The sequence below is a fragment of the Taudactylus pleione genome, unplaced genomic scaffold (genome assembly GCF_031769625.1).
Source record: "Taudactylus pleione unplaced genomic scaffold, aTauple2 ptg000247l, whole genome shotgun sequence".
Classification (NCBI taxonomy): domain Eukaryota; kingdom Metazoa; phylum Chordata; class Amphibia; order Anura; family Myobatrachidae; genus Taudactylus; species Taudactylus pleione.
Window position 1 is genome coordinate 270552 of NW_028284649.1, and position 21949 is coordinate 292500.

Genomic DNA, 21949 nt, shown 5'->3' on the forward strand with positions numbered 1-21949 from the left:
CAGTAGTTGCCCATTGTTAACCCTAATACTTGTAAACAAGAATACTTTGTAATTATTAAAGGCTTATTCATTTAAGTGTGTAAGAACAGGTTCCAGCGGCTTCCGCACATTAGCTCACAGATTCTGCGCTCAACCTATAGAAGTGTAAGCAGAATCAGGCTACGGTAATAGGCTGATAACGCACAAAGCGAGCTGCATGCTAATTGAATTTGCCTCTTAGCCTTGTTTGGAAAAGCACTTTATAATGCAATAACGTTTATTTTTGTTTTTCATGACATAAAGGGCAAACCTGGTGAAGATGGAAAACCTGGTCTCAATGGGAAACCTGTGAGTAACCCCATATTGTACGGATATTTGATGTCCCCAGAATCTAACATTGCTGGGATAGTGTGCGGGTTTTTCAGCCATTGTTATTGAATCTGTGTTTCCCTTGTAGGGAGAGGAAGGAACACCTGGAGAAGATGGGAGGAAGGTGATTACAATTAATATTTGTACGACTCTACCGTAGGGGATTTTCCATTTCATAGCTGTATTTTTTACCCACACTGGTGATTTTTATACTGCAATTAATCCAGTGAAAGTGGTAGATGCAATATAATAAATGCTATAAATAGTAGTAATAAATATAAGAAAGAGATAAGTAATCATGGAATATAATGTTTCAAGATTACCGTGTTGGCTCCTCTCATATGTTGATGTCATCACATGTTTTAAATGGGCTCCTCCCATCTTGTGACATCAGCACTGTATGTTTGCCTGGAGCACAAGAACGGCTCGGGAGGGCCCGGCCAGAAGATAACGCTGGTGCTTATTATCATAATGATGACGACCTGTATTAACTCACTTTATTGTGTCTTTGCTTCAGGGTGACAAAGGTGAAGCAGGTTCTGCTGGCAGAGATGTAAGTTGCCCTGAATTTGGAAATATTTATTAATAACTTAAACTAAAGTAAAGAGAGTGAATAAATCTATCCACACCCAGACCTACAAATTCCTACTGAGATGATCAGGAGGCACCATCGATCAGGACAGATGGCTACACGGTGACATGGACCTAGATTCAACAGTGGCCTATAAGGCGTTCTGTTCATTTGGCCCAGTCACCAAATAACCTATTTTGTTGCAATTACAGGTTGGACATGCGTAATATCCTGTAATTTTCCATTTATTGGGGATGCTAAGGCCCCCAACAAGTCCCACACTACTTTCCTTTCTACTCTACAAGTCCACAAGTCCAGAGGGCTTGTAAACATCAGTGGTTTACTTTTGATGGTTGATGGTTTTGCCATCGATATCAGAGATACCATGCTTGCGCATTTTGAAGCCTCGCCTTTCTTATCTGATTGGCTCCCTGCTCTCACATGATGCCGATGTTGATGTCAAACCATCAATGGTTACCCATTGTTATAGATGGTGCCATGGTTAGTCTTTCGATAAACAACCCTACCCTTTATTCTCCCTCTCGGAGTGTGGCAGGTAAGTAAGTGATCTGTCTTTAATTATTCCACTCAAAGCTTAAATAGGTAATGGACTTAATACACATAAGCTGGTTAATGATTTGTATTATGTAACAAAGAGACTGAGTTTAAAATCTATTAAATGACATTTACGAGGCACAAAAAGCTCACTGCGCAGTGAAAAACCAGCTATGGACTTGCACAAATGTGCCTAGCTATCCACATACATGAATAATTTTAGGGTGCTAGGTGGCACCGTTTGCACAAGACCATAAGTTAGCAGAGTGGAAAAGATGGATAGAGTAAGACTGTTGCTAAAGAAATACAGATTATTCGCACCCATCCGGAGTAGTCCAGAATCCAGATATAAAATTTCTATTTGCTGAATGAGATTATTGAAATGGTGCAAGATGCATTTTAGGGGTGTTGCTTGGTGGGGAGATGGGCCCATGGCTATTTTTACTCTGCAAAAGCAAAAGAGCTTACATTTTGCACCATCGTCTTAGTGTCTCATTTTATTGAGCCTATTTTGCATCTCCACGTTGCACTTCAGAAACGCATTGCCAGGTCCGAGCAAAGTATTGAGAAGCTTCACACTCAAAATTGCCTCATGTGATAGAGACAGTCCCAGTGAGTGACCACTTTCATGACTTGTTTATGTGATTAATAAGGCTGAACAGAGCTATTTTTTTACATAAAAACAAAAAACCAACGCGTTTCACTGTGCGCGTCAGTTACTCGTATGTTTGGTAAATGATGTCCATTGTTAAAAGCTTGTGATTTAGAAATGCTTGGTCTCACTGTCCCTAAAATGATGATTACAATAAAGGCTTTTTAAGGAGTTTTTCACTGTTTCCAGTCTTTCTTTTGGAATGTTTCTATCAGTCTAGAACTGGAAGTGGTCACAAATGGATGTACATGTGATGAAGGAAGAGATTAAATAGGAGGTCTCTCATACAAACCAATCTCAGGGTCTGATTTAATTATTGGCTGTCTAACTATGCATCATATCCGGTACCCTGAACACCACAAGTTTTCTTGTGCACCTTTATGGAGCGAAAGGAAGAACGTGCTAATTTAATTGCCCCTTTAGAGACATCTTCATCTGAAGTAAAAAAACTTGTTCTGTGTTCTAGGGTCACGATGGATCTAAAGGTGCAGCGGGTATATTAGGTCCAATAGGTCCCGCTGGGCCACCAGGTGTTCCTGGACAACCAGGGCCGATTGGTCCACCTGGGCAGGTGAGATATACTGGCGCATTTCTCAAAAAACTTTATTAGATTGTATTCTTCTCTGGGAGTAATCCTCTATTATGTTTAATTTAAATGTGTGAATGTGCTGTTAATCCCTGTTTGCTTGTCCTGCATACACTATACCGTAGCACCATGTTTACGTCTCACGTTATTCCATAGGATTCTCTAACCGGCTGTAATGCAGGATAATTTTCTTAATAGATTTACAGCAACTTACAAAGCCATAGAAATACTAAACAGCTGAGCTGGTTTTGCAGCTTGCAGCTAATTCCTCATTTTGAAACCAAGGGGTCTATTTACTAAGCCTTGGATGGAGATAGAGGGGACGGAGATAAAGCACCAACTAGGGATGTGCAGACTCGGATTAATCCGGATTTTCCCGCCAAATTCGAAAGAGGCAAAACGTCATCTTTCATGGACAAATCTCAACTTTCATGAAATTTTGTCCAGGAATGATGATGTTTGTCCATGAAAGATGACATTTTGCCTCTTTCTGAGACACGATTTTTGGCGGGAAAAAAAATAAATCAGAATTTGGCGGGAAAATCTGAACTAATCCGAGCCTGCACATCCTAAGCACCAACCAATCAGCTCCTAACTGTCATTTTTCAAACACAGCCTGTGCCATGGCAGTTAGGAGCTGATTGACTGGTACATTATCTCCGTTCACTTTATCTCCATCCAAGACTTAGTAAATAGACCCCCAAACGTTACTGATAGCGGTGGAGGAAATTGGAAATGATCTCAAAACATCCTTTTTCAGCCCTTAAACTAATATTTTTTTCATGAAATTAGTTAGAAGAATATATGACAACTTCCTACTTTGTAAATATGATTCAGGACCTAATTCATAGATGCGCGCAAAGCCCGTAGATGCTGCATTCCGCTACGCAGCGGACTTGCGAAAATATGCTAATGATTCAGCCGCCGTCTTGTACACAGCCTCCGGCGTCTCACATTCGCAAACCCTTTGCTGTCTCAGGATGTCCATCTTACCTAAGATGCCGGGGCCAATTCAGCTCCGTACGAATTCGCGGAGGCTCACTAGTGTATGCCCAGAAAACGATCCTGATGCGCCTGCGTTTTTAGAGACAATCTAACTCCCCCAAACGCTATCTGTCTGTCACTCACTTTGCGAATAAACCCACACTGGGTCCGCTGTCTCAAACCCATCAGCATGCGCGCGGTGCAGCTTTGGCGTATGTGCAGTAGCCATAAATCGCCCAACTGCGCCCGACATTGACAATGCATCCATCTGAGCGTCAGACCACTTATCCAAACTCATTAACATAATAAATAGCAGAAAAATAGGGATTAGAAGAAAAAATCCTAAAGACAAGTTTGAGCAAAAGTTCTATTTGTCTTCATTATAGAATAACCCCCAGGAAGCTTTAATATATCTATATGACACATCTAATGAAAACTATTTATGTCAGAAAACTGTTTAATATTAATTTTCCCTGTTTTCATTTCATTAGGGAGTTCCTGGAATAGCAGGTTTCCCCGGACTAAAGGTACAATCATTTTCCTTTTACAAAGTAATCTGTATACAGTATTGCTGATATTAAGGGACCGTTTCTGATGCTGGTAAAACAAATATATGAGTCAGTTGTTTCTCATAAATCCTCATGTAATTAACTGTAAAATCTGCATGTAATTAATTACTGTTAGATTAATAATGATGTATTATATTGTTTTTTTTTCCAAGGGTGACCGTGGGGAAGTAGGACCTAGAGGTGAACAGGTGCGTACGTAATTCTCATATTATTAATGTTCTTGATATTTTGAGATTATGGTAAAACGTAGATTAGTGAGATTGGTCGGACTCATTTCGAATTTTGAGAAGGAAGATTGCATCGAGCCCACTGGCTGTCATTTACACCCTCCTGCACTAGTCTACGGGTTTTTTATTATACAGACTGATTTGGGCCATACCAAGCAAGCTTGCTCTTTTAATTATAGTTTATACACGTTTGTTGTCTGTATTTTTAATATGAAGGATTTTGATTTTTTTATTGTTGTTGGGGGGTTGTTTTGGTACCTCAGCTAGGTTTAACTTGGAGTATATGTAATTCACAGCAATTTATTATGTTTTACATTTCTGTACAGGGGAAACCAGGAGAAAATGGTCAGAGGGGGGAGCCTGGAAGCGCGGCTGTGAGTGACTATAAAATAAAGGATGAACACTTACTGTAAAATGGATGCGGCAGCACGGCGTGCCTTAACACTTGTAGTCATCCATTTTGTTTTTCAGAACGTGGAAAAAGCTCTCAACATTTTGGGGATTAAGGTAAGACATTTATTTTTGCAAACTTTGGGCCTCATTCAGAGGTGAACTCTATTTGCATGCGCTCGCTCTGAATCAGGGCGTTTTTTTTGTTTTGTTTTGTTTAGGCCTCCAGATCATGGCGACCATCGGGTTTGCGAGGAGACCCTGTGGTAGGGTTTCAGGTCTCGCAAACCCGAGAGCAGGAAGTTCACTACTGACATCAGTAGTGATGTTAGTAGGGCCGCCCACAAACGCCAGGCGTTCCTAAGGGAACGCCTGCGTTTGTGCTGCCACCCCCCCGCCCCCCGCCTGCAAAACGGGGCGAGCTGTCAATCAACATCGACAGCCGCCCCATCTTGTAGTGAGCCCCGGAGCGACGGAGCTGTCGTTGCTCGCTGGGGCTCGCGCATGCGTACACCAGAGGCGGCGCAGGGGCCAAACATCGACCCGCTTGCGAGCCCTATGCGCTCGCGAGTGGGTCTGAATCAGGCCCTTTATCCATTCCAAGTTTTGCCTTGTCCCCGCATTGTGCTGTCCTACAAGTGGTCCAAATAGTCGCCTTGCAAATACGGCTAGTAAGTCAGGCCACACACCTCACAATCGGAGCACTCAGGGCCTGATTCAGCAAGCAACGCAAAGGAGAGAATGCGCGCACTTGGCCGATGTTTTTGTACTGCGCACGCATATGCATCGCACTTGCTTGTGCGCCAACTAGCCAGTGCGATCGGGTAAGCGTATGCAGACTACACGCAGCGTGAACGCAGACCCCTTCCGATATTGATTGACAGGAATCGCCGTTTGTGGGTGTTGACGGGGGTGGTCGGGCGAACGCAGGCGTGCCTGTGCGTTGGGACGCCGTTTCAGGGGCGTCCATAATTAAGCCAGTGCGGCGACGGACGCAGTGATGAGACTCCGTGCACCCAGGAAGTTGCCAAGATCCTGTGCAAAGTTTGTTAATTGCTCCTTGCTTCATACAGCTCGGAGGGGGTTCATTAAGAGTGGAAACAGTTATGGGAGTACAACTACCACTTCTAGACAACAGTAAAGATATCTCAAACCTTCGAGTGGTGAAGTTTCCAATAGCAACCAATCAATTTCTAGTTATCATTTATCTGGCACAGTCTATAAAATGCCAGAAGCTGATTGGTTGCTATGGGCCACATCTCTACTTTATCTCTCTCGAAAGTTTCTTTATCTCTCGAGAAGGTTTGATACATCTTCCCCATACAGTGATAGGGTTTGGGATCGCTGGCGTGTAGATGGAGAGTTTCCAGATAACAAGTGTAGCAATAGGATTAAATAGTACCATGCTTTATAAAACTATGAAATGGTCGTGTGAGGGCTCTCAGTTCAGCAGGACACCAGTGAAATGAAGCAGATCTAGATACAAATTGGGCAGTTGGCTGAGTTAGACAGTCAGTTGACTGTGCCCATTACATATTACTAGGACATCATACTAAGGGGTCTATTTACTAAGTAGTGTTAGGAGACAGAGTGAAAAGTGATAAGGTGACAGCCACTCAGCTACCAACTGTCATTTTTCAAACACAGCCTCTGAGATGGCAGTTAGGAGCTGATTGGCTGGTACCTTATCACTTTTCACTCTATCAGCTTCCAACTGTCATTTTTCAAACACAGCCTCTGAGATGGCAGTTAGGAGTGGATTGGCTGGTACCTTATCACTTTTCACTCTGTGTCCTAACACTGCTTAGTAAATAGACCCCTAAGTAGCTAGCAAGGTCAACTGACCTTTCCCTTCAGGCCTCTAGACCAGTGCAGACATGTGGCTGTTATTACCCTTTACTACTGAAGGACTGAACATCATTTATAGCTAAGTCTCCTTCTGTTACAGATTTCTACTCTGAAAGATGTCATTGAAGTCTTTGATGATGGCTCAGGAACACCCCTTATCCCTGCCCAGAAGAGACTGAAGGGAGAACCAGGAGATCCCGGAGAGAAAGGAACTCCAGGCAAAGATGTAGGGCCATAGTCATCCTTCCTTTCCAGTCTAATGCAATGTTCTGACACTTTTGTTCATCTCAAGTGGGTAAAGTTAAGCAGGACACAGTGGGGATGGGTTGGTGACCTCATCAAAGCAATCTACCTTCTGAATAGAGAAATATGGAAATGGAGAGTTAAAGGAGTTATTAAGCAGACAGGACAGCAGTGGTAAGGAGTAAGGAAGGAGAATGGATAACTGAAATTGGACATAGTAGGCAAGTGGGTAGCTTAGGAGACACAGAAGAGATAAAGAATGAGAATTAGACAGGACAGGAGACAAGGTGGTAAGAGATGGTAGAAGGAAAGTAGGAAGTTGGTGGCAAACACAGTATAGAGGTTGTCCAGAAAGGCAAGTGTTTGCAAATGTCAATGAACGAGGTAGGTATAATGTGTGATACACCTTAGATTAGATGGTGAGGAGATGTCAATGGTACCTTTAATGTTACCACTGAGTGGAGTTCCTACCATAGAAAGCTTGTAGGTCTTTTCAGCTATTACAGCTTTCATGTAGCAGTGATCTCTAAATTACATTTATACTGTTTATATTTGAAATTAATATCTTGATGAAAAGTTATTGTGATGTCTCATTGAGCTTAGGGAACCATGGGCTTTCCCGGTGAGAGAGGGTTGAAAGGAGACAAGGGAGAAACGGGTCCTTCTGGACCACAGGGCCCAACAGGACGCGCCATTGGAGAGAGAGGTCCTGAAGGTCCACCTGGGCTGGCTGGAGAGTCTGGAAAACCTGGAATTCCTGGCGTTCCCGGGAGAGCAGGAGAACCAGGAGAGCAAGGAAAACCAGGAGACAAGGTAGATACCTGCCCAACAAGAAACCACACAGACCATTGTGGTATAAAACAAGACGCCGACTGTCCTCAATTCACAGCGACTTTTCCACGTGTTAATGATTTGTTTCTGTACTTTTTGTTCTGGGAAATCTCTCGGCTTCATGTCTTACATACATAACGTCTGCGATATCAGAATGTGGATGAAGTGTGGAAAAAGGACAACTGTAATGGCGACTTCCCATTCACATCACATCTCTGCGTACTATAAAAGCATCATCGCTTTATCATTCAGCATGTTATATATGTTTGCTTTGCAGGGAGACAAAGCAGAGAAAGGGGAGCGAGGAGAGGCTGTGAGTACATATCATCTGCTTGTATATACGTGCATGTTACAGCTTAATCTATTTACCAGAGAGATAACTGCAAAAAATGAAAAACTCAATATATATAGCATGAAAAAATAGGGACTGACATTAATAAGGGTTATTTGAAAACCATAAAAGTTGAAAATCGCAGCATGGATGCATTTTTGGGTTGTCATGTCACTACTTTTGCATACTTACACCCAGTTTATGGGAAGCAGGTGGATTTAGTGGCCAAGATAGCAGCATCTGCAGGAGCGCAAAAGCAGGAGTTGGGAAGATGGGGGGAGGGGGGATTCCTTTTTGAGTTAGTACTAAACTCAGGTGCGCTTACTTTTACTAATGATCATGATGTGGGCATGTGTCTTAAAAAGGGCAACGAGAAGGTGCATTTCCGCACATAACAGTCATTGCATTCTCGCAGTTTGTAGAGCTCCCATAAGGGAATATTTAATGGGAGGTAGTTGAAATCCCAACAGCCAGGATGCTGGGGCTCACAATCACAGTCAGAATCCCAGGTTAGGGATAGGCACTAGGGGGAGGGTTAGGAATAGGCATTAAGGAAAGGGTTAGGGTTAGGCACTGGGGGGAAGGTTAGGCACTAGGCAGGGAGGGTTAGGGTTAGGCACTAGGCAGGGTGGGTTAGGGTTAGGCATTAGGGAGAGGGTTAGGGTTAGGCACTAGGGGGAGGGTTAGGGATAGGCACTGGGGGGAAGGTTAGCACTAGGCAGGGAGGGTTAGGGTTAGGCACTAGGGGGAGGGTTAGGGATAGGCACTGGGGGGGAAGGTTAGGATTAGGCACTGGGGGGAAGGTTAGGCACTAGGCAGGGAGGGTTAGGGTTAGGCACTAGGGGGAGAGTTTGGGATAGGCACTAGGGGGGAAGGTTAGGGTTAGGCACTGGGGGGAAGGTTAGGCACTAGGCAGGGAGGGTTAGGGTTAGGCACTAGGCAGGGAGGGTTAGGGTTAGGCACTAGGCAGGGAGGGTTAGGGTTAGGCACTAGGCAGGGAGGGTTAGGGTTAGGCATTAAGGAGAGGGTTAGGGTTAGGCACTAGGGGGAGGGTTAGGGACAGGCAATAGGGGGGGAGGTTAGGGCTAGGCACTGGGGGGAAGGTTAGGCACTAGGGGGAGGGTTAGGGATAGGCACTAGGGGGAGGGTTAGGGATAGGCATTAAGGAAAGGGTTAGGGTTAGGCACTAGGGGGGGAAGGTTAGGGTTAGGCACTGGGGGAAGGTTAGGCACTAGGGGGAGGGTTAGGGTTAGACACTAGGGGGAGGGTTAGCGATAGGCATTAAGGAAAGGGTTAGGGTTAGGCACTATGGGGGGAAGGTTAGGGTTAGGCACTGGGGGGAAGGTTAGGCACTAGGCAGGGAGGGTTAGGGTTAGGCACTAGGGGGGGAGGTTAGATTTAGGGTGCAAGGAGGGAGGGGTAAGGTTAATATACTTAACAACAGGTGTCAGTATCCTAACCCTATTGGAATGCCAGCATCAGGATTCTCACCACCAGGAATCCGAGCGCTGGTATCCCATACCCAACCAGTTGAAATCTTGACAGCCATAAGGCAAAAAACCTTATGGGCGACAAAAGTGGTTGTTTTCATTGGCTACAGGTCTTTGCCCAGTACATCGAGGGGTTAATGCCATCTTTACCACTGCTATCACTCCTGCTGATCCCCTCCGGTATTAAGATTGATCAAGTCTGTGCTTTCAGTTCCACTACACAAACGTGATCCGACTAGCTGGGCCACACAGGCACATAGCCCCTAACCCTGGCCCAGTGACGAGGAAAGTTATTATCATTGCAACAAGCTCCCAAAAGAAAGGAAAAATCAGCCTTATCCTCACAGATTAATAAATAGGCCTCTTAGTGACCAAGTTACTGAATAAATGGTGGATTTATTATTAGTATATCCTTTTAAATTACGCTCTTTCTGTTATTTCTAGCACTACTTTTATTATTGTCAGAGGCATAATATCGATTTAATGTAATTGTGAGCTATAATTAATATATACATTTTCCCGTTAATCACTATATAAGAGATGTGCGCAGATCCCAGTGTTTTGATTTTAGTAAAACCACCCTCAAAGGTTTTGGTTTGGTTTCGGTTTTGGATTTCTTTGAAATTGATAAATACAACTAAAATCCTGTCATTTGGTCCTGTTTAGTTGCTATGGTATTATCAACATCAATAGCATTCATTTACAGTCATTTCTGATCACCTCACAACACCATTAGGGGCCTATTCATCATACCTAAACTTTCTTTGGAGGTAATTAGGTTTAGAACTGGCATGGAGTTCTACATAATTACCGAAGGAATTCATCATTCCTCCTCCCTATAACTATCTATTCCGAAAAGCTGTCATTTTTGCGATGACAGCTTTTCGGGAAATAGATACTTTTCCCTCTGTACACTAACTTACCGCAGCTGTAATCCATGCTGCGCATGCGCTGTTACATCTGTAAAACCAGCGCATGCGCAGCACGACTTACAGATGCTGTAAGTTTGTGTCCCCCCCTCCACTCACCTGCCCCCCCCACTCCGCTCACCCCCGTCCCCGCACTTACCTGCCCGCGCAGCAGCCTCTGGCTCCATCTGCCATGCTGTCATGTGTTCTCCCAGCTGAGCGCAGTACTGTTTAGAATAAAAAAAACATTTTTTTTTTTCTAAACTTTATTGTGTTCTGCTGGGAGAACACAATGTCATTGTCAGCAAAGCAGACGGAGCCAGAGGAGAGACCAGAGCGCCGGAGGAAGATGCCGGGGGACCTGCCCAGCTGGAAGCAGGTAAGTGTTACCTACTATACGCCACCTCACAGTGGCGTATGGTAACACCATCGAATTCCAAAAATACATAATTTTCGGAATTTGATGAATACCATAATTTCCATATCCCCATACTAATGTACTAATGTACTAATGTATGGGGAGTGTGGAAATTAACGCAGGGGGACTTAGCAAGGAGATAACGTTAATTAAGGAATAGTCCTTAAAAACGTTATTTTAGTGTTGATGAATAGGCCCCTAAATCACAAATTCAATCCAGAATATGCGAGATCCATTTTTTAGATCCGAGTTCCGAACTTAAAGAAAAGACCCCAAAGTAATCCAAGCTGCGACTCGGTTCGACTCAGAACCCCGAAGTTCTGGTGTGTAAGGTTTTCAGCAAAACCGAACCTTGCTGACGTGCTTTGTCTGTATCGTTTGAAAAACTTCAACAAAAACATTTATAAATGGAAAATAAAAAATGCATCAAATTAAAGAAGACCCTTTTAGTTTTGCAGTCACATCCCTACTCATTCTTTTGTATTTACACCTATAGAGAACTCTTCTGTTATCTGGGAGTAAATAACTGGAACAGTAACCGAAACCTGTGATTCTCGAGCTTTTTTATGCAACTGCTGCTAATTTAATGTTCCGTTCTAGAATGACACAAGATACAGAGGCTCCAACAGCTAAGAATTCTTTTCATGTAACTTACAGGACACTGGACAGCTTTACCCGTGTTTAAGTGTTTCAGTCGGTTTACTTATATTGCTTAGTTCAGCAGTACATATACATTGCTGTATATCAATGTCCATTAGTGGGTTTGGTTGCTGTTTGCAGTTCAACCATCACTATTATATTAAAATTAGGGATGTGCAGGCTCGGTTCTACTCGGTTCCGTTCGGGTTTTTTTACCGAATCTTATTGGCTATCCAAAACTTGTGACAGCTGAAACCCAATAAGATTCGGGAAAAAAACCCGAACGGAACCGAGTAGAACCGAGCCTGCACATCCCTAATTAAAATTAAATTATGTTAAATTAATCTGTACCGCTTATCTTTGTATTCCAATTTTACAGGGCAAAGATGGACAGAGGGGGCCGATTGGACCACCAGGGCCTAAGGTAATTATACTGTCACAAGAGAAAGTACATAACAAATACGGGGTTCTAGGTGCTGCATGTTCATCACCCATTTCATCCATGTCACTATCTATCTTCATCTATCCATTTATTGGTCAATATTGTATCTTCAATTCTTATTAGGGCGAAATTATAGAAGTTATCGCAACTGGACTGCCCGGAGAAAGAGGACTACCGGGTCTAAGGGGAGCCAAGGTCAGTACTTGTTATAGTACATTCAGGCTGCGTTACACCTTTGTTAAGAAAAAAAATTATATACATGATTACAGTACCCTCCTTGTTTTAATCAATCAGAGTAACTGTACAGCTTAAGTGATATGACTTGGGCATTTCAAGGAACTGTTCTAGAGCTTACTTTGTACATGAGGTACAAGGTCAATATATAGTGTATAAAGTGGAGCGTAATCGGTAACTTCTCCTTATTTATTTCTTGCCAGGGAGACGCAGGAGCAGACGGCGAGGATGGAGCCAAAGGAGATAAGGTCTGGTTTTAGTAGTAAGTCTATAGAGAGGTCTTCTACCAACAACCTATTCTATATCTGCTCTCACTCTGTGGGGGAGATGTACTAAGCATTGGGGAGAGATTAAGTGGAGGGAGATTAAGTACCCGCCAATCAGCTCCTAACTGTCATGTTACAGGCTGTGTTTGAAAAATGACATGAGCTGATTGGTTGGTACTTTATCGCTCTCCAAGGCTTATCACATCTTCCCTGTCTCCCTAATATGAGTACACCTTTCATTCTAATGATTACTACATGGATGTTGCTTTTCATAATACTGGTACTGGTCACATCTACAGTTTAGGCATTTTAGGATTTTCTTGGCACCAAAGATATTTGGGCTACTGACGCGTGGTAGATGTAACTATAGGGTGGAATCTGTTTTTGTTGATGGAATGTCCATTCAAATATCTTCTGTAGGTTATCTCCAAACTGCATTTCCATTATTTTAATTCATCTTCTATGGGTTCGTTATCCCGCATGCCAGGCCAGTTTGGGAACGTGAATCTGATTTTCTAACTCTTGTATTTTTAGGGAGCAAATGGCCCAAAAGGAGACAGAGGTGACTCCGGTGACAAGGGCAGAGATGGATCTCCGGTGAGTGTCTTATAATGGGGTTCCAACATTTCTACATAGCAGTGCCCAGTATATGGAATTACTTTGGGAAATTATTCTGTTATGACTTATGTAGTCGATGAATTATCGGATTCAACAAATTTTATGGAACCGCATCTCATTTCTGGCGTTGGAACTTTCCACCACTGAGAATATATGTTTTTATTGTAGTATACTTGAATTGTGTTCAATTTATTTATTTAAATATGTAATTGTATATTTATCGAGGCTACGAATCTGTGTTGCTGATCCTATTTTTCTTCTAGGGTGACCCGGGAGAGAGAGGACTGGCTGGGCCCGAAGGAAAGCCGGTAAGTGGCGGGATGATTATCTGGAGATTCAATGTCACCAGATTTGGTGTTTAGGTCCTCCAACCAATTCAATATTTTTGGAAGTCCATCATTTCCGTGAAACATGTTCTATGTTCACAGATAGATCTCCCCTTTCCAAGTTACTGTACCGTCAACAAAAGCTAGTGCTACCAAACAAACCATCTGTGTAACCAAACTACTGCTTGCCCCTTTCATTAGACAGACCACCAATGCCACTAGATAATCCACCGCTGTCACCAGTCCATCTCTCCCATCCAACATCCATTCCTAGCAAATAAACATTCCATCCCTCAGCAATTCACCTATATATATATACTTTCATCAAATCACCACATTCACCGGACAGTCCAGGCTACCACGTTCACCAGACAATTCACTAATTTCCCTAATCTGTATCTTTCCACAAACGGATTTTAAACAACTATTTTTATTCCAGGAACAATCCCTCATGTTTACCAACCAATCCAACGATTAAGTCAATTTAAAGCTGCGTACACATTAAACAATATTTGTACCCAGCGATGCGACCGTCGACCCCCCCACCGATGGGCCCACATATTGTGCGGCCCATACCCATTACACTATCCGGTGCCCGACCGCCCGATATGTCGGCCCCTGACATATCCCGCTGCATGGGGTCATCAGCCGCACCGTCAGGTTGAGCTGCGTTTAGGGACCACCTGACGATGCAGCTGACGACCAAATTGGAGCACACAACAGCCGACATAGGTACACACTGGACAATTTTGACGATATGCCAGCACGATCCGTCAGAATCAGGCATATCGTCCATGAAATTGTCTAATGTGTACCCAGCTTAAGCCCTGCTTCCCAAATTTACCCCTTCCCATTAGACAGCCCACCTTTTTTAACCTGATACCCAAATAACAAGACCTTGAGGCATAATTAACAACTAAAACTTTTGTTGATCTCTCATTACCTCTAACCCTACCAAGAGGTTGAAACAAAATGACACCAGTGTTTATGAGATGTTGCCTTGGAGAGAGATAAAGTGGAGAGAGATAAAATACTAGCCAATCAGCTCCTAACTGTCATGTAACAGGCTGTGTTAGACTCCTCGAAGGGGGAGATGTACCAAGCCTTGGAGGGAGATGAAGTAGAGAAGTTGCCCGAAGTAACCAATCAGTTTCTAAAGGCTCATAAACACGGGACGATGTGCTGTATGAACGATATTGGTAAACGATTTCCCTTGAACTTTCTGTAGTGCAGGACAAACGATATTGGGTGTACACACTGACAGATAACTTTAAAGATCTCTTTCAGTGAAGTCATCCTGCCACATCCCTGAACAGGCATACACACTGAACGATATGAACGATATATCGTTGAACGATATTGTTATCGTCCATATCGTTCATAAGAATCGTCTAGTGTGTATGCGGCTTAACTCATTTATCTAACACAGTCTATGAAATGACAGAAGCTGATTGGGTGCTTTAGGCAACTTCTCCAGATCACGGGGCGCTATTCAATTGATGCCTGTTAGCGCGCTGATCGCGCCCCATAGAGGTCGGGTTTAGCTGTGTAAAATGGCTACCCCCGACCAAAGTGCTCGGCGTGTTCGCGGAAAGTGCCGCCCAAACAGGTAACTTTTCGCACATTTCAGCACACACCCCCTCTTCCCGGGGGGTCCGAGCTGAAATAGTGCGCTGGCAGCTGATCGCGCCCGACAGGAACAACAATTGAATAGCTCCTGCCTATTGAGTAGGGGGGTGAAACAATTGAATTCCGCCCCAAGTTGTATATTTACTAAAGTGCGTTTTTTTTTAGAAGTGGAGATGTGGCCCATAGCGACCAATCTGATTCTAGCTATTTATTCTAGAAGGTGCTAGATAACTGTTAAATATAATTTGATTGGTTGCTATGGGCAACATCTCCACTTTTAAAAAACAGTTTAGTAAATATACCCCCTAGGCTTGATACATCTTGCCTTAAGTCACATCTCTGCATGTTGTCAACATCCTCTTTATATCTAATCACATTTTCAATTATTATTCTCTGCAAAATGTCTGCAGCAAGCAAAGGCGATGTTGAATGAACATTGTAACATGGTAAATGGGGCGATCTCACCCCCAGAATGCATTAGAAGCACTAATAAATATTACAGCTACGCCAACAGGCTGACTAAATGTCACTGATCTCTGAATATTTTAATTAAAGATATATAGTTATTATTTATAGTGTTATATATTTATATTGTATTTATATAATATATAATATCAGCCCATAGATAGACACAACCCTCCCTGTAATTAATGGCCCAGGTGCACAGGAAAAAACACAGCAAAGGATATAATTACTTAGACAAAGAAGTGATCACTCAAATGGGACCTGATGGAAACTTACAGTATCTTGAATATAGTGAAGTCTGAGCAGCTACGTTTCGGAGAATCCAGCTTGAGAAAGGAGTTCGGATACTCCCGAAATGTTGCTGCTGAGCCTTCACATTATTTAAGATAAGTTCTCGTCAAATCCCTTTTTAGTGCCCACTTCTTTGACTATAATGTATAATATATATAATACATTTATTATTTGGACATGAGCAAATTTCCCATGAGTCTCTTCATTGGATGATTGACAATATTCGGCCAATAATTCTGTTTCCTGAGAAATCAATTCACTTCCCGTAGCTTTTATTAGTGGTCCGAACAAAAACAGTTGTGTAAAGTTGGGCTTGAAGTGTAAAAATGTTTAGAATGTGCTTTTTGTGCCATTTTTTTTGTTTTATCTGCATTTTGTCATAGAAACAAAAATAGCTTTTTAAAATATATATTTCTTTAAAAAAAAATAAGACCAGTATGCTTTGCTTTTCAAAATGTTTCACTTGTGTCTAATAACTGTAATTGGTGGTGATGTTATTATGATGTTGATTATATACTGTATAAATATTTATTGTGATTTTATGGGTTCTCGATGACTGTAATGGTCCTACCATAGGGCTGTCAAAGCCCCGCCCCTTGTCTAATTGGTCCAGCAACAGAGTTGTCAAAGACCCGCCCTTGTGTACTCTCCCTTCACATGAAACTGAAGCTCGCGGAAAGGAGAATAGACAACGCCGCTGCCTGACTGAATGTAGGCAAGGGTTACAACAGGGATGGGGAACCTCAGGCCCGGGGGCCGTATAAGGCCCCTCGCAATCATTTGGTCTGGCCCTCTGAGCTTTTTTCTGCTAGCCTCATCTGGTTAGCAGGGTGCCTGGAATGGCACACTGCAGCCAGAATCTATGCAGCAGCGCCAACTGGAGCGTCTTTAGGACGCTTCAGACAGTCACACCGCTGCCTTACAGCTCTCCGGAGCATCCTCAGGATGCTCCAGGCATTGCTGTAATCCCTGGCGATTGTGGTCCCACCCTGTGTAATGTCACACGGAGGGCACATGGTTTGCACCAGGCCCACAAATAATGTTATATATATCAAAATGGCCCTCGACAGAAAACAGGTTCCCCACCCCTGGGTTAGAAGAAAGGAGGGTCTTCCTTTCTGGACCTTACTGTCATTGAGGGCTCCCCAAATCAGTGTATATCCGGAGCACAGTTTAGCGAGATTATTTAACACATTCAGGTGCTAAATGTAACCCTTAGGAGGGAATTCATAATTTCTTCCTCTTGGAGGCATTCTATGTATTTTCTCCACCATCTTTGAGGTAGGGTTACCAGATCACAAATATAATGCCAACTTCCTCCTAGGCTTCATCGCAATTACCTATGAAACGCGGCATGTTTTATGTGGTAAAACCTGTGTTGCATGTGACGGAACTGCGGTGAAGGCGCGCGTATGTGAAGTTATATTGTGACCTAGTACACTTAAGGTGCGTACACACTAGACGATCGGGAAAGACAGTACGATTATGACATCGTAATCGTACCGTCGTTCCTGATCCCCTGTAGTGTCTGCACTGAACGATCAGTCGGTCAGTGCAGGCACGCTCCATCATTCCTGAACATGGCCAATCTTTCGTTATCGGCAGATTGGCCAGCATGTTCAGGCGATGGACAATGTCGGAAATGACCAGCGGGAGTGCGCATCGCTGGTTGTTTCTGACATAAAAGTGCACGATTTGTGCACGATTACTGAGCGATTGCACGATTACGATGTCGTAATCGTGCAGTCGCTCAGTAATATCGCCCAGTGTGTACGCACCGTTACAGTGAAGGAACCAGAAAATTCCAAATACAATTAGTCGCTGTAGATGAACCCACCCGACTGAGCAGATGCTGCACCCAAACGGGTCACTTAGTCTAGTCTGATTTTCTCAATGTCAATAAAATAATAATTAGAAAAACAACAGCTTCCCCTTAACTTTTTGCAAGGAATAGTGCTCTGCAGTGCAGCATATTACTGTCCCCCATGGAGGAGACGTATCTAAACAGCTGTGACCTGTATGATGTCTTCTTGTTTTGTGTCCGTTCCGTTCCCTATAGGGCGAGAAGGGCAATAGCGGGCTTCCAGGCCCAGCTGTAAGTAAACCCTCTTGGATTGGCCACCGTTTGGGCCCTTGGCTTGAGCTGGTTGTTCTGGCCCTTGCAATGGCTTAGAGCGCTTTATTTGGCTGTTCATTTGCTGTCTTCTCCTGCACTTTGAAAGTATTAACTGGGTTCTCGGTGGCTCCACTCTTCCCTCCCACTAATGATTCGGCTTGAATTAAATATCCGCAGGGCATGCCAGGCTTTCCAGGAGTTCTCGGCCGACCGGTAGGTGATGCTCTTCATCTAATTATCGGGGGCTGCTTCATCTGCATGTGGCACGGGTACAAATAATGAGAGTTTGTTAAACAAGAGGTTGGCACAATGAGGCCCAACTATACTTTGCACTGCTTGTCATTAGTAACTCCGACACAGGTCAATAGACTCTTCGTCCTTCAAAGGAGAATGATTTGTATTTGGCATGTAATGTAGCTAACCAGGGGCGTCACCAGGTATTTAAAGGCCCCATAGCAAAAGTTTGTAAGGGCCCTCAAAAATGGATATATCACATGTAACTTTGACAAGGAAGATGGGTCCACCTCAGCTCTGGACCCCATAGCAGCTGCACCCGTTGCATCTTGGGTAGTTATGCCCATGTAGGTAACTGTCTTGAGATTAATTCTGCCCTCAAGGCCTTCATTCAAAGTGCTTACCTCTCCTACACACAGCAGAGACAGCCATTTTGCAGTTTGGACTAGTATTGGTGTTAATGCAGCTGATCAATCCAGCAGAAACATCATAAAGGGTTTTTGGCAGTCATTTTGTAGCTGAAAATATATATGAATGAGGATGGTGGCAGCCATTTTGTGGTCTGAACCAGTATTCATGAACGCACTACATGCCTCAGCGGTTCGTAATGACTCTATAAACTCAGTTGTCTTGAACACTGGTTCAGTCCACATGGATGTTTTCACTACATATATGTAAGCGACAGTTACATGTTTAGAGTTTTTTTTTTCATTAAATGTTTTTTTTATTCAATACAATATATAATAATATTTTACTACTGTTAACTTTTTTCATTAAATTATATTTTTTATATATTGTAGGATAGTATAATTATTCACTGAGTACTTTTGTCAGAACCTTCCAATAACCTGCTGGTGTCACTTCTGCTGCAGAGTGTTTGGTTTACTTACCTTCCTAAGAAAGACCCCTTACTGTAATCAAATGACCCAAGTCCACAACTGCTAATTTGCACCAGAAACAGCAATGTGAGGGATTCATTAATTTTAATATTCCTACTTGCATTTTATTTATATATATATATATATATATATATATATATTTATATTTATTTTTTTTATTATTATTTTTTTTTATTTATTTATTTATTTATTTATTTTTTAAACACATTAATAAAAAAGCACAGGTTAAATACAAATCAGTCTCCTGTAGAACTTACCATAACTAGTCATTTAGCAGTGGTAAGTAAAGTTGGTGTCTAAATGTGCCTCATATAGTGAAAGGTGCAATTCATTTTTAAATAGTAGAAGAGACATTTCTAAGTTGCCTTGGTTACAACCAAACAGGAATAAGTGACCTAATACAGTGGGTGATTATTAACGTCCATATACTCTAGGGAGTCAACTATTGTTTATATTAATGCAGACCCTCAATTCTCTTGGAATCAGTGCTTCATATTGATCACGAAGTCACTCAGTGTGTCACATAAATATATGCTTCAACGCCCAACACGCTGACCTCGCTGTGTAGAGGTGACAACCGGTGACAGACAGGTACTATTTTAACCTGTCTTTACTCAGATCTGTTAATTAAGTTTTTATATAATTTTTGTGAATACAGGGCCTGTATTCACAAAGCGGGTCGATGGTGGCCCAGTGGGCATGCGGGCAAACCGTCGCTCCGGGTCTCGTACCAAAGGGGGCGTGCTGTCGATGTTGAGTGACAGCATGCCCCCTTTGGTGGGCGGGCCGGGGGAGTGGCTGCCCAAACTGAGGCGTTCCCATGTGAACACCTCCGTTAGGAGCCGGCCCCACTGACATCACGAGTGATGTCAGTGGGAGAGATTTCGGCTCTGTCAGAGCCAAAATCTCTCTGGGGCTTGCGGAAACGAGACCCTACCACAAGGGTCTTGTCGCAAGCCCGATGGTCGCGATGTTCTTGACCATCGCGTCCATCTTCCTGGCCGCTCTAAAAAACATCGCGACCATCTGCCAGGAGGCCGCTCTAAAAAACAAGAAGGCCGGCCCTGATTCAGAGCGAGCGCTCTGTCAGAGCGTCCGGCTCTGTATCAGGGCCACAGTCTCTTCATGGTTACTCACTGCAAGAATGAGAACCACCGGATTAAACCTCCCAAACATGTCCCTCTACATAACACTATGAATTGCACCTTTAAAATGTCTTTCTACAATGTAAATCTAGGTTAGGCGTATTCCACATTGTATGACCGTTTGATCCATTAAGCATTACACTGATATAGGGCCGTATGGTAATTAATTATAAATCATATTACGGCATTAAAATGCTGCCACATTTCCAATGACCAATTCCATGCTCAATACTGTTTATGCTGTGACAGCTCTCTCTAAAGACATTTAATAATGTGCAGCAGTTATCCTGATCACATGACCCAGCCACGTGATGGATTACTTGGTCACATGACCCAGCCACGTGATGGATTACTTGGTCACATGACCCAGCCACGTGATGGATTACTTGGTCACATGACCAATAAGTTATTATTACTGTCTGGCAGATATTCTCATTTGGTCGACTGGGACCAAAAGTGTGCGGACACCCACCAGCCAACGGGGCGTTATTAATATCCAACCAAATGTAAATAATTTCTGACTGCAGTCACCTGTTTATGGGGTAATTGGAGGACAGATCTGCGTAACTTGGCCACCAACGTATGAGATCATAGCGCACACCGGCCCAGTGATAAAGCCTCATATATGAATCTTTATTCTGGCCGTGAGACCAACAGGTTGATACAATGTGGATTGTATAAATGTTTAAATGACCACTATACAATATTATAAGTGTTTCAATCAGCATTTGGACAATAATTTGACTCTGCCAGATCATGCACAGCTATTTTAGTTTAGTAATTGTTCTTCATGCTTTTCCAGGGTAACCCAGGAGAGCCGGGTCAACAGGGTCCTCCCGTAAGTACACTCAGTTCTATTTTTCTATACATATTTCCAGCCAATGCACAATGCATCCTTCTACAGTGTAATTATAACTGATTACAACCAATGGTCTTGACCGTCTCTATTCTCACCTGTCATGTTTTGTTATAGGGTCTTCAAGGACCTCCGGGAATAAAGGTATGTAATAATTAGCAAGAAAGCAATTCCACAGCATGCAATAATTCATCAGCTGAGGCAATAGGTAGTGAGAGACACATTGAATAAGACTGATGAAGAGTTATGATAGTCCATTTGTCAAGCCCATATATTTCTTGGTTGCATGTCTATAATAATGATGATGATGTTTTGTCTTTTTATGCTTCTAGGGAAATCAAGGAGAACCAGGGCCCAGCGTGAGGGTGAGTTTCGGCTTCCATAACAGTATTATGGGTTTCTCCAATGAATGACGGTTAAAACCCCAGAAAATGTATAAGTGTGACAGTCTCGTTCTGATTCGTAGGGTTTGCCAGGTCTTCAGGGCATTGTTGGACCTCCCGGTCTGCCTGGGCCGTCTGGATTGTTGGTAAGGACACAACACAGGGACCTTATTCTGCATATATTAGGCCGATCAAACTTTATAAAGCTTTTTTTTTTTTTTTTGCTATATTGGAAATGCAATGAATTAAGACCCTTGGCCTACACACTGGGAGGCAGTGATTTTGTGGGCTGAACCACTTTTCAATTAACTAGAAACTAATGACATCACTGAGGTATGAGGCTCATCCTGCCTCATGCCTCAGTGATGTCACTAGATCCTGTTAAATGCATGGGTTGCATTCTCGTGAATATTGTCTCAGCTCAAGCAACCTCTGCCTGCATCCTGTTAAGCCAA

The 21949-nt window shown here is 43.0% G+C and overlaps 1 protein-coding gene across 1 annotated transcript in view; it reads left to right on the forward strand.

Annotated features, from left to right (window-relative positions):
• Window positions 1–21949, forward strand: part of COL7A1 (collagen type VII alpha 1 chain) — a 200995-nt gene that overhangs the window by 146322 nt on the left and 32724 nt on the right. Inside the window, exons 66-86 of the mRNA XM_088479830.1 lie at window positions 283–327; window positions 437–472; window positions 866–901; window positions 2593–2697; window positions 4188–4223; window positions 4418–4453; window positions 4819–4866; window positions 4964–4999; window positions 6831–6956; window positions 7577–7786; window positions 8082–8117; window positions 11970–12014; window positions 12156–12227; window positions 12470–12514; window positions 13067–13129; window positions 13414–13458; window positions 17921–17956; window positions 21058–21093; window positions 21229–21255; window positions 21444–21476; window positions 21578–21640. Of these exons, the coding sequence (XP_088335956.1) occupies window positions 283–327; window positions 437–472; window positions 866–901; window positions 2593–2697; window positions 4188–4223; window positions 4418–4453; window positions 4819–4866; window positions 4964–4999; window positions 6831–6956; window positions 7577–7786; window positions 8082–8117; window positions 11970–12014; window positions 12156–12227; window positions 12470–12514; window positions 13067–13129; window positions 13414–13458; window positions 17921–17956; window positions 21058–21093; window positions 21229–21255; window positions 21444–21476; window positions 21578–21640 (1215 nt within the window). The remainder of the gene's footprint in view (window positions 1–282; window positions 328–436; window positions 473–865; window positions 902–2592; window positions 2698–4187; window positions 4224–4417; window positions 4454–4818; window positions 4867–4963; window positions 5000–6830; window positions 6957–7576; window positions 7787–8081; window positions 8118–11969; window positions 12015–12155; window positions 12228–12469; window positions 12515–13066; window positions 13130–13413; window positions 13459–17920; window positions 17957–21057; window positions 21094–21228; window positions 21256–21443; window positions 21477–21577; window positions 21641–21949) is intronic.